Source organism: Biomphalaria glabrata, chromosome 1, assembly GCF_947242115.1.
Source record: "Biomphalaria glabrata chromosome 1, xgBioGlab47.1, whole genome shotgun sequence".
Classification (NCBI taxonomy): Eukaryota; Metazoa; Mollusca; class Gastropoda; family Planorbidae; genus Biomphalaria; species Biomphalaria glabrata.
Window position 1 is genome coordinate 25,777,282 of NC_074711.1, and position 13,093 is coordinate 25,790,374.

General features: G+C 36.4%; 1 protein-coding gene across 6 annotated transcripts in view; it reads left to right on the plus strand.

Annotated features, from left to right (window-relative positions):
* Positions 1-12,829, plus strand: part of LOC106054612 (sideroflexin-5-like) — a 31,033-nt gene extending 18,204 nt beyond the window's left edge. For 3 of the 6 annotated variants that reach the window (XM_056030039.1, XM_056030035.1, XM_056030019.1), the window contains exon 13: positions 12,692-12,828. In XM_056030039.1, the coding sequence (XP_055886014.1) occupies positions 12,692-12,781 (90 nt within the window). In that variant the 3' untranslated portion in view covers positions 12,782-12,828. Of the gene's footprint in view, positions 1-1,881; positions 3,479-12,691 lie in introns of those variants that run through there. The other 3 variants (XM_056030030.1, XM_056030044.1, XM_013210549.2) reach the window with 2 other exon arrangements.
* The last annotated feature ends 264 nt before the right edge of the window (positions 12,830-13,093 follow it).

The window sequence follows — 13,093 nt, forward strand, 5'->3', positions numbered from 1 at the left end:
ATATCATCTATAATGTACTGTCTCACCATTAGCACTACTTCACGTGAGATCTATATGATCTATAGTGTACCGTCTCACCATTAGCACTACTTCACGTGAGATCTATATCATCTATAATGTACTGTCTCACCATTAGCACTACTTCACGTGAGATCTATATCATCTATAGTGTACTGTCTCACCATTAGCACTGCTTCACATGGATGAATATCTTACACGCACGGTCATATACATAAGTGGGGCTGGTATCTTGCATGACCAACTTTCTATATGGAATTATTTCAATGATTCACTTCGTGGCAGAGAGATCAACATTGGGACCATTATATGAGGCTAATTAGTACTTGGGGAGGGGGAGAAGTCGGATCATTTTTACTCTATGGAAAATTCAGAATTCATAGGTGACTGACCACTTCCTGTGGATTGAATCTGTTGATTTTTAAATATTGTTTGTATCTCATTGTGCTCTGTTTTCAAACTATTTTCTTAAATATTTATTCTCTTCTGCCGTAGTGTCAAACTGTTGTTGGTATTTGTGCTGTCTCTATTTGTGCTGTCTTTATTTGTGCTGTCTCTATTTGTGCTGTCTCTATTTGTGCTGTCTCTATTTGTGCTGTCTTGTCTCTATGCCACTTTGAGATCTGAACTAGAACGCGCAGCGTGTACTTATAGTCTTCTGAGATCGAACCTTTTCTTTTAGAATGAAATATGCCATTTTTATTTCATACTTATATACTATTTCCTTTTCAAGCGACATTATGTCTTTCTTCCGAGATCCAGAAGCGGTTTGTCTGTAATCAGAAATGGAAATACACTCGCATTCACACATGCCAGTCAGCGTGGATTGATTCAAAGTGGAAAACTAAAATCAACGTTTGAATTGTATTCGTAGCATTGCTTGTAGTAACAAAGAAAACGCTGGACTATTGAGCTCAGTATATTTTGGGTGAGAGTTCCTGGACTTAGACATCGGGAAATTCTTCTTGTTTCTATCACATGATAAAGAATTTTTAAAATTATGAAATTTGTTTTGCTATTTAAGGCTTCCTCGTTAAAAATGTCAACTTGGAATCAACCTATTGTAAATTGTACCAAGTCCGAACCTCAGTTGCTGTGTGAAGTAAATGAGAACTAACAGCTGAGAGATGCTCTGGGGGGGGGGGGTGACCTGTGCTTTGGTTACTTACTGCCAAACGTGTGCCATGACAGTGAACGTGTGCCATGACACTGAACGTGTGCCATGACAGTGAACGTGTGCCATGACAGTGAACGTGTGCCATGACACTGAACGTGTGCCATGACACTGAACGTGTGCCATGACACTGAACGTGTGCCATGACAGTGAACGTGTGCCATTACAGTGAACGTGTGCCATGAATGTGAACGTGTGCCATGACACTGAACGTGTGCCATGACAGTGAACGTGTGCCATGACAGTGAACGTGTGCCATGACAGTGAACGTGTGCCATGACAGTGAACGTGTGCCATGACAGTGAACGTGTGCCATGACACTGAACGTGTGCCATGACACTGAACGTGTGCCATGACACTGAACGTGTGCCATGACAGTGAACGTGTGCCATGACAGTGGACGTGTGCCATGACAGTGAACGTGTGCCATGACAGTGAACGTGTGCCATGACAGTGAACGTGTGCCATGACACTGAACGTGTGCCATGACAGTGAACGTGTGCCATGACACTGAACGTGTGCCATGACAGTGGACGTGTGCCATGATAGTTGTATTCTAGTAGTATCATCAACATATTCCCTTTAGTCAATGTTTGGCACTGAAGCTACCTGTCGGCTATTGAACGCTTACACTATCATTAGATGTACAGTTTCTATCATTTACTATCTTGACTATTTTGTTTCAACAGATTCCAAAGTCAAAACTTGAGCCAGAAATTCAAGAGGCTACTCAGGAGGAAATCTTGTACTACAACAAAGGCTTATAAGGCTGGACTTACTGTGTAGTCTTCTCACTCACTTTTTCTCTGGTGTTCAACTTTTTTCTTCTTCAGTTTGCTTCTGAAAACTGTTACATATTTAATGGAACTTTCTTTATAGCATTTTGTTTTGTTCGTCTATCATACTTGTGGCCTAACTAGTTGAATATACATGGTTAAAGTGAAGAGCTGTGTCCATCGTAGAAAATAGTGTCAACTTAAACATTATGTGGATTGTTAATCTAGCATTGTAAAAATACTTTATTGTAATTTATTGTTAACTAAGATAACATGTACACAAAACACTTCTGATTATATAACAATCATATTAGAGACTTAAATTAAACGTGGCAGAGTTGACATTGAGAGTCAGATTTTGTTGTCATGACCTCCAGCTTTGTTTTTGTTACCATTGCTATTATCAAGTATACTGTGTTATATTAACTCTTTGCCATTGTACTGCCTTTTTATTTCTTTTTTTTATTTTCTAATTTTTTTTTAGAATATTCATTTATCGTCCAGGTTCTATTAATATGCATTCTACAAAGTATCTTTATTTTTGCAAGATTTACTAGTCCTTTTCTTAAATATTTGCTTTCCTCTGATGCAGAGCTTCAAGAGATTTGGCTTTACTTTTTTTAAAATAGCAGCCAGTTCCTCAACATGATGCTAAGTGATGTTTTACCTATAACATTGGTGTGTTCTGTTGTAGGTCTTACCTTTTGTTCAATGTATTCATCTATTCATACCCAATTTGCATGCAAAAAAATTTGCTACATTTTTAGTTACTTCCAATCTGGATTTGATGTAATTTCTAGTTCACTTTACAAGATTAACAAAACCGAATTCCTTTTTATACAAATCTCTGGTACTGTAACCTATTACATATCTGAATATTTAATTACATGTGTCTACAATGTTTTTGTTATTGTTAGTTCAGGAAGTGTTTTTTTTAGTCTGCTATAATAATATGGACTTGTTATGGACTTAGGTATTACTGTTGTTTTTTTTTTTTTTTTATTGTTTCTTTCTAGCTTCCCTGACAGAGATTTTATAAAATGGTTATTGTGACAATTGTGACCATCTTTGAGGACATAAACCTTAAATCTTTGGTCACACTGGTCCATGTCTAATCATTATTTCTTATCTGCTCTTATCTGCTTTTTGTAAGATTTTCTACCAAAGTTTAATTGTCAGTCTGAAGCTAATATTTAAATGGTGTGTTCATTGGCTAACATTAATGTACAAATACATTTCATATACATAAATACATTTCATATACACAAATACATTTCATATACATAAATACATTTCATATACACAAATACATTTCATATACATAAATACATTTCATATACACAAATACATTTCATATTATAGTCAGTCTAATGTTTTTATATTTTGGATGTTTATTTTATCTGTTACAATGGGTGAACATGTTGATTTTTTTAAAAATATATATACACTATATTTCAATATGTATAATATTTCTTGTAAAATTAATACTATTAATAAATGTTCCATTATGCTATATGTTAGCTTTCTTCTATTTGCATGTTGATAATGTCAATGTAAGAAACTTGTATCTGCCTGTTGGTTTTGTTTTAGTGATCTTTGGAATCACACCTCTCTTCTCTCCCCCTCTCTCTTTTTCTTTCTCTCTCTCTTTCTCTCTCTCTTTCTCTCTCTTTCTCTCTCTTTCTTTCTCTCTGTCTGTCTTGTTCTCTTTCTCTGTCTCTCTCTCTCTGTATTTCTCTTTTCTTTCTCTCTCTCTCTCTCTCTGTCACTATCTATATTCAATATTTCTTTATGGTCATTAAAACTAATTGCAACATGATTCATTACAAATATTACAATCATTTATTTTTGAAGCTTTTGGTTCTTAGACACTCACTCTCATTTTTCTCTTTCACTCTACAAAAAAGCATCAAACATTCTTGTTAGAGATTGTCCACACTACTGTCACATAGAGAACAACAGAGACGGCTCAGTTTAGACAAGATTTTACTTCCAAGATGTATTATAATAATACGGCGGCGTTGTCTTCAAGTGCCAAGATTAAGGATGAGTCATTGAGTGATTTCACGTTAGTAGCATACCCAGATCTAGTTGCGACCTACATAATCTTCACGACTGTCTGCACTGTCATGAGAAAGATGTATTTCGCGACCTTTGTTATAGTTCTCCGGCTGACTCTTTCAGAGGCCTGCTTCTAGCTGTTGTCAGTGTGTGCCCAGTGTATGTTGAACGTCAGTCTAAACAGTATAAAAGCACTGATTGTTGTTGGACAGCTGCACTTATACCATATGTTGGATAGCCATATACCATAGAAGGAGTGGAATTAACCAAAACGAACCCCACCAGTGATAGGACATCATTAGCATTATTAATTAACAGTAATTGGCTGTTAGCTAGAGAATGAACGTACATGACCCTAGTCCGACCCACCAGGAGACTTGACCAATACGTCTTTTACATCTTCAGGGGACTCACTGTGCGGGCTATGATACTTCATAAGTCATGCTAAGTCTGATTTGTTAGTTCAATTTCATCTCACTCCTTTCTTTGTCTCTCTTTCCTTTCTCTCTTTCCTTTCTCCCTCTCTCCATTCTCTCTCTCCTTCCACCAACCTGTGGTGAAGTAAATGTCACTTTTTCCGTGGATACCAAATTATTGTCCAGCTGAAACCTCTTCCTCCCCCTCCTTTATTTTTCAATCTCTGCCCGCCAGCCCCACCCCATCTCACTTGTAAGCTAGGTGTGAAGAGAGTCCAAACAGGACAAAGTGAGTGGATGAGTGCTTCGACTGGTGTGTCAGTCAGCTGCAACAAGTGACACAAAGTTTGAGTCCAGTGTTTGATGTACATTAGCTCGGGGACACACAAACAAGTGACACAAAGTTTGAGTCCAGTGTTTGATGTACATTAGCTCGGGGACACACACACAGAACGTTCATGCTAGACACTTAGAACTAGCATCCAAAAGGCGTATCCGGATCTTTCGGGTGCTTAAAGTAGGCACTGGCGGATACGCTGGGGGGGGGGGGGGGCGACTTCCCCTCTTCTATGTCATATATATATTAGTATAGTGATTGAATTTTAATTTATAGTGTGTGGAGTGACATTTTTTAAGTATGGGTTTTAAATATCAATATGTGATATTTGCTATATTATTTACATTAGTAACTAAGTATTTACACCTACTGTGCTTTTTTTTTCTCTCCACAAAACAGCCCTACCCTCCTCAAGGGTTTGTAAATTGTTTTTTAGGCAAAGAGTCACTCAGTAAGAAATTACAATATACAGATACAATTTGATTTCAGCATTTTAAATCTACCATTCTTTTACAAATGTTACAATGACATTTGCTGCAAAATTAATTTTTAAAAAACCAAACTATTCAGGACATGGGGAGGGGAGTTGGGAACTGCAGAAAAGTAATTTTTTTTTAAAGCAATAATAATAAAATACTGCTCAGGCATTCTTGTAGTGCTCACCTCTGGTGGTATTTAACCTGCTAACAACGACGCGCTACGCCACTGTAAGCTATGTCTCGGGCAACAAGACCATAAAACGAGATTTGACGAGAAGTTAAAATGTTCAAGTGGCGACCAAGTCCCACAACTCTGGACTAGCAGATCTAGCTCCGGATCTTAGGAAGCTCGCCTTGGAGTCTTGCCTGGTAAATTGTTATGCGAACCTAGATGGTGATAGGATAGTGGTTCCGCTTGTCAGAGATGGCGAACTTATCTGCGTCAGTCATCACGGGTCTGTTAAAGTCGTGAACAGCGGACAATTTTCTAACCGAGAAGAAGAAAATCTTAATTTGTCTGTAAAAATATACTATCCCCATATATATACATATATATACATACAATTATAATAAACAGGTAATATTGAAAAATATCAATACCTACTTTATGTTCATATAATATATAAAAAAAAACCACGACATTCGCATAATTAATACACCACACGGACAACTTAGTTAATAAGTCATTTTAGTTGTAAATAAATTATTCTTTTTATTTTTAACTTGTGGTTTAAGGTATTTGACTTGTGATTTTGACTATGACAAAAATGTGTGTTAATTGTACGATTTTTTTTTAAAAATTAATAAATTTAATATTCAGAGAAGAATCTTACTCTGTATTTCATCAACCGATCCCCCCCCCCTTATGTATAAATATAATTGTAGGCCTATAGCTTGTTTTTAGTATGTGATAAATCGAACTCAAAAGTATGTTGACACAATCTTCTGACATAGCTACTTGTATGCTTCACTTTTATGACAAGAGAAGAAAATAATACTTATAACTGTCAGCTACCCGTTCGTGTGGTTTATGCCATGGACTGTCGTCTGAATGGTTCCTGGTTTGAGCCCTACCCGCCGCCCCTCCCCTTCGGGGAAGGGGGGTGGGGCTAGGATGTAATAATCTTCAATTCTGAAAGAACATTGGAAACAAAAACAAAGTCATTTTATTTCACAAAGTCTCCCAACCTTTCCCTGAATGCTAGACTACCATACCATTTACTTTGATTTAAATATGTGTGTTATCTACAGCAACAATGGCCACTTTTTGTTCTCCAAACAGCCGCATTAGAAAGTGTACGCTAGTACCTTGACAAGTTTTAGTTATTTCTAATTTTTTTTTGTCTTCTCCACTTTCATAAAAGCTTTCCCATCCCCCGAGGTGCTTCACTGTCCGCCAACTGGCCTGGCGAGTTCTCAATGTCCAGATAACGTTAAAGATATCCACAAGTCCTCATTTAACCCCCCAACATAATACTGTTTGTTTAGGGACATCAGATCAAGGGACGTCACGTCTACTCACTTTCACACACATTCCTCACGAAATAAAGAAGTTGCTTCCCTTGTCAATTAATACCAGAAAAAAATAATACAACATTCCATTTCCGGCCAAGCCTTGGACGGTGTCCTAATAACTCCAGCAGTAGGGGGAAAAAATGGCAGGATGTCCAGGAAATGGACGGGCAATGAGACTGGCTAGTGCTGATATACTGCCTAGATATCAGGAGCCCATGGTCACTTCTGGCATGGGAAAGCATGGGAGTATTTTGAGATGGGTTAAGGAGATGACCACTAACTTGTGTAAATAATACAACTGATTCATTCAAGATCTATTAAGATACACTGAGGTGGTGGAGTGCACTCAGCAGCAAAGTGGTTCAAATCCACGAATTTCAATGAAGCGGAGTACTAGATTTAGATTACTTGCTAGCAATCGGCTTGAGTGTCAGTTAAGGACATCGTTGTGATGACGATTTCAGTTACTCGCCAGTGATTTAGTTCTAGACTTCCAGTTGAGCATTGTAAATGATAAGTCGTAGGAATCATCGAAAAGACAACAACTACATTACACACCACAATCCGCTTAATTGCATAGTGCCAGTTTTATTTTAAATTGAACTGATAGGCCTTTAGATAGGGCTTACATGCGGAAATACCCGAAGACGTAGATAAATATTTTCCAGTCGTCTAGCCAAATTTAAATTTATTTTTTCAAATACTTTGAAAAGTTATAACGGTCAAACTAGAGTTTTCCAAATGTGGCCAACGAGCTCACATTTCTTTCATCAACGATATACATAAACTGTCAAATTTCTAGGAAAATAGGTTGAGCCGTTTTCGAGATCCGTTTCCAGCCAGGTTTTGTGCGACCTGAACATATGTATGGTTACAAATCTAATGTATTTTGCATAAATTGATTTTTATGTTTGAAAATTATCACTGCAAGGTTAAAGCGTGTTGCATATATTCTTTAACTTTATCTTTTCAATATTGTACTTATACAACTAAATTGTTTCTGAATAGATGCATAGATTGATAAATGCATAGATACAGCCATAAGACACTAGACACTGAGCACAAGTTCTGTACTTCACATGACACATTCTTATTTAAGACGATGATTCTCAAAACTTTTGGGGATATACAAAATCCTGTTAATTGTTATTGTGACGTAGGGCACTGATTATATCATTATCACGATGTCAAAGTTGTGCTCGCGAACCACCAGGAGGAATGAGCGCGTACCGCATGCTGAGAACCTCTCTTTTTTTTTTTCTTAGCGAGAAATTAAAACAATGACTTTTTTTTTTTCTTCTTACTCAAACGAAAATGGAATAGGGTCATTCCACTGTGGACATTTTTATGTGCGTTCTTAAAAGATTCTTTTCCTCGACCTGTGTCTCTTGATAACATTCGCCCCCCCCCCCCCCCAAAGAACCCATCTGGAAAAGTTTATACACTACAGAGTTGTGAAATGAAGACCTATCATTCTTAAGTTATTGTCAGTTAGACAAAGAGAAACATGTTTTGACATTCTAGCTTATAAACACAACCGTCATAAACAGTCATGGCACTTAGGCAGGTATTAAAACTAAATTCGTCATCTATCAAATTGAATTATACTCGAGAGAGAGATGTCTTCAATTGCGATCTCATTCTTTTTTTTAAATCTATTCCTAATGTCAAAGTTGTTTTATGTAATGTTCACAATGACTGGATCCTGATATCATATGAAGCCTATCCAGGTCTTTATCTCGTGACCAAATCTTCTCTCAATTAGCGTGCTACGACTAACTACCGAGACACCAAAACTTGACTGCTGGTTCGTGAAAAAGTCAAAAAAAAAAAAACAACTTTCAATTTAAACCATTTGAGGTAAAAGTCACCTTGGTGGTTAATCTTTAGGCAGAGGTGATCACCTATTTGTAATTAAGTAGTGGAGATTGTCATTAATGGCCGGGGGGGGGGGGAAACTATCTTTTTGGTGTATCCGGTGTATAAAATAAAAGGAAGTGTCTACAAGCTACAAGCTCATGGAACTATATTACACTCTATGGGTAGCCTATTAAATCATTTGTGTGTGCACCTTTTAGCACTTCAGATTCACGTCAATTGTCTAAGCTCTTCCGTTAGTAACACAAAATCATTTCAATATAAAGAAAGTTTTAGATCTTCACTCAATGATTTCAATATAAAGAAAGTTTTAGATCTTCACTCCATGATTTCAATATAAAGTTTTAGATCTTCACTCAATGATTTCAAACAAATGGGCAACTTTTATTAGCAATGATAAAATAGATTTGATACTCAGATGAGCTGTTACGTATAGAGATATTGTGAAATTAGTATTGTATTTATTTCATTTAGTTGGCAACAGTGACGTCCTTGACATTGTTTAGTGTATCGTGAAAATCTCCACTATTAAAAGTTTACTTTTGTAGGAAACCTATTTTAGTTTATCTTTTATCACATGATCTTTTACATTTTATTGGTAGATATTCAACGGAACATGAGCTGACCAACAGTGGAGCGATGTGTAGTCGTTTCAGAAATAAGCTACGCTGTGATTTCAGATTTCGGTACGAAGTATGAGAATTATACAAGAAAAAAAGTTGCCAAGAGCTGTTCACCATGTTCAGTCAATGCTTTGCCTAGAGAGTCAGAGATTGAGCTATTGACTAGCCAAACACTTAAAAAAATATTTCGAGCTCCGAAATGTTACACGTGTATAAATGTAATGACCCTAAGTAAGGCCAATGACGATAGTGGACGATTCAAGAACAGTGGACTCTGTTTTAACCTCTGCAGTAAAAGACGTAATACGTCTCCATATCTTCGCAGGTGTATCGAGTCAAGAAACAAGAAAAATATATTCAAAATACTTTTTAAAAATATTAGAGTAAGTGTAATTGTATCAATTAGTTTGGATCAGTCATGTCATTAAATTTGTAATAAATCTAGACTAACAATAATAAATCTGTGCGATTAGAAATATTTTTACCAATTGTTTTTGTTTAGCGCATTTTCGTGCTTTAAGCTATCTCAAAGCGCTATGATCCTATCACTTTTCTGGGACCAATTTGAAAAATAAAAGGATGGGGGGTTGGGAAGGAGAAGGAGGTATCTGGAAGTAGGTTACCGTGACAGCTTTTTAAAAGCATTTTATATTTGTAAAGAAAATAAAATTGATACGACTTGAATTCGAAATCGAGTGCTTAAGCTCTCCAAGTTTGCACCACAAACCATTATGCTAGCAAAGTTCTTATGAAAATAAAAGGTTTTATAGTTATCTATTGTTATTTTCAAACCTTTAAGCCGCAACCTACAAAAATTATTAAGGGGCCTAACTGAGCTATTTCCATCATATCTGTCAAGTATGGTTTCTTTCCCTTGTTCAATACAAACCAAATAAAAAATTATCAATAGTTAATGAACTAATTGCTTACATTATTTTTGTTTATTGATTCTTGTTTTTGTGAGGTAAAATAAATAATTGTGCAAAGTTTCAAGTTGATCCGAGATGGAGTGTGGGAGAAATAACGTGTTCAACATTTTTACCGGACAGACAGACAGACGGACAGAGGTAGTTGATATAAGCTTAGTAAAAAAATATTTTGCACTGGTTGCAAGGTAGTTGTGACTGCAACTAATTAAAATACAACTAATATCCATGTTGAAGAGATTTTCTGTGCACATTTGTAATTTTTTCATAAAGTTTTATAGTAGTCACGCAGAGGGATCTATTAATGGCTCAAAATCAACACCAGGTGGCGCTCACTTAAGAAAAACTTATGAAGGATATTGTGTGCGCGCGCATGTAGTTTATCGTTTTCTCAGTAATACCTGTCACTTTTCACATTTTGTGTACTATGTCACCACAACATGATACTTAGAATTCCCAGTGAATAAAAATAAAAAAGTAGCATCAACTTGTCATACGAAATTATTTCTGGTAACTCTGGGTAGGCCAATCTTCATACTTTGTTTCTGGTAACTCTGGGTGGGCCCATCCTAATATTATGTTTCTGGTAACTCTGGTTGGGCCGATCTTAATACTTTGTTTCTGGTAACTCTGGGTGGGCCAGTCTTAATACTTTGTTTCTGGTAACGCCCCTGTTCTTTTCATTCCTTTTAGATGACTTAATATTTGCAAATGATACTTCTCAGACTTTGTTGTATATCTTGCTTTTATTTATTAACTACGCCAATAATGTAGGAATATAAAGTAATACTTAGAGTGCATGGCGCCAAGTCCTATAGCCATGATGGAGTGCTATATTTACAGACTGAATTCCATTCAAGGCGTCTGTGGTATTCAAGAAAAAAGTACCGTATCTGATTATAATGAAATATAGAAACTATTTTTTTTCTCGCTTTCTATAAGTAATAAATAATATAATTAGTTTTGATGTTTTAATTAATTACATGATTATATCCACATCTTTGTATGCCAAAAAAATCTAATTACAGTTTGTGGGAAAAAAACAAGTAGACACCAAAAGAGCAAGAAATAAAGAAACACACACACACACAAAACCTTTGAAAACTAAAGATCATTACTTTTATAAGACAGAAAAAAAAACACGATTTCCTAGATTCGGGACGACTCCCCTTACAGCTTCAACTAGAGTTACGTACATTACAATCTATATATATAGGTCTGTGATATGATCTTTATCGAATAAGAATTTGTTTCCGTTTTTCCAGTGTAGGTATAATATATATAGGCCTGTGGCTCTTTTGTACATATTTTTAGAACTACAGAATCAACATATTCTAAGCTTTTCCATGAGTTGCACAAACTGATTTCGATATGTCTGAAAGATTTTCATTCTATGACTTGAAACTTTTTAAAGGATTACAAACTATCTACGTGACATATTGACGAGTGTTCAAAACTAAAGCTCGATTCTTTTTTTTTTCTTATTAAGTTGGCAACAGTAAAGTTCAGTTTAGCGTCCTTGATATTGTTTAGTCCTATCATGAAAAATCTCCAATTATCTGATATTCGTTTAATAACAACTTCCTTGTCTTAGGGGTCAACCAATCATTGGGAGGCGGCACAAATCTTGAAGGTAGCCACGAAGACAACAAGAAGTGTGTGTGTGTGTGGGGGGGAAACAAATGAGCAGAAGTGTGTAGCCTCTTACAATATTGACTGGTGGTCGAGATGTTCATCTTTCTGTCACGTGACACTGATGTATTAAGAAAACCTTAAGCCGTGTTCATTTATTTCTTATCCTGCTCTTTTTTTTTTATTCCCAATATTGTTTTTGTTTTGTTTACTCTCTGTATTTGTTTGACATTAGACTTTATTATAATCTATGTATCCGTGGTTTGACCCGACATATTTATTAAAACATTGGCATGACCACTCAATCTTCTGCACTTTTTTATTGTCCTTTTTTATAGTTATTATCCTCGACACACCCCCCCCCCTCTCTCAGACGCCTCCTCTCTTCTCCCTTCACCTCTAGCCTTCCTACCACCCTTGCGTTTGTGCCTGGTCCTGACGTAACAAAACAGTAATGAGGGTATCAATCAACACTTGAACGAGTCCCTCGCTAGCTCCCTCCGCCAGAGGCGTAGCCACGGTGAAGAAAGAAGAGACCGTCACTATTTGTCTGTTCACTTAAGTGGCGGCGTCTTCATACTTCACACTCGACTCTAAAAACACACCGGGCGGGGAGGAGGGGGGGGGTGTGTAAAGTGGAAGGGGAAGAGGTGGGTATGACAAATGTGCAAAATAGAAAGATTGAGCTCACGTTAAGAAATGGGACACACACAAAAAGTTTAATGATGACATGTTCAACTAGGACTCGCTTTAGGTTTCAGTTTTTAATACAAATGTTCTTTGTTGCATTAATATTCATTTGTATAAAGTTATTTGTTATCAAAGATTATTCAGTTCCTTTCGGACTTTATTTCAGATAAAGAGAAGTGTACCTCGAAGTTTAAACTTCTTTCAAGACAGCAAAGGATTGAGGAGGCCAGGGTTAAAACTAGAGACATCGAGATGACGTGCCAGAGAGTCCACCAAACGACCAGGCAGCCAAGATATGAAATAATTCTACATGACAAGGATTCTTCAATACAACTTATTACAACTCATAAATAAATAAATAATAAATAACAGTTACTCTTGCTAAAGCGCTTTGAACTGATTTACAATTTTGAAAATTCTTACTTGTGACTCACTCTATTATAGTCCACAAATAAACCACATTCTAAGTACTGGTGTCATATTGTCAAAGTACTGGTGTCATATTGTCAAAGTACTGGTGTCATATTGTCAAAGTACTGGTGTCATATTGTCAAAGTACTGGTGTCAT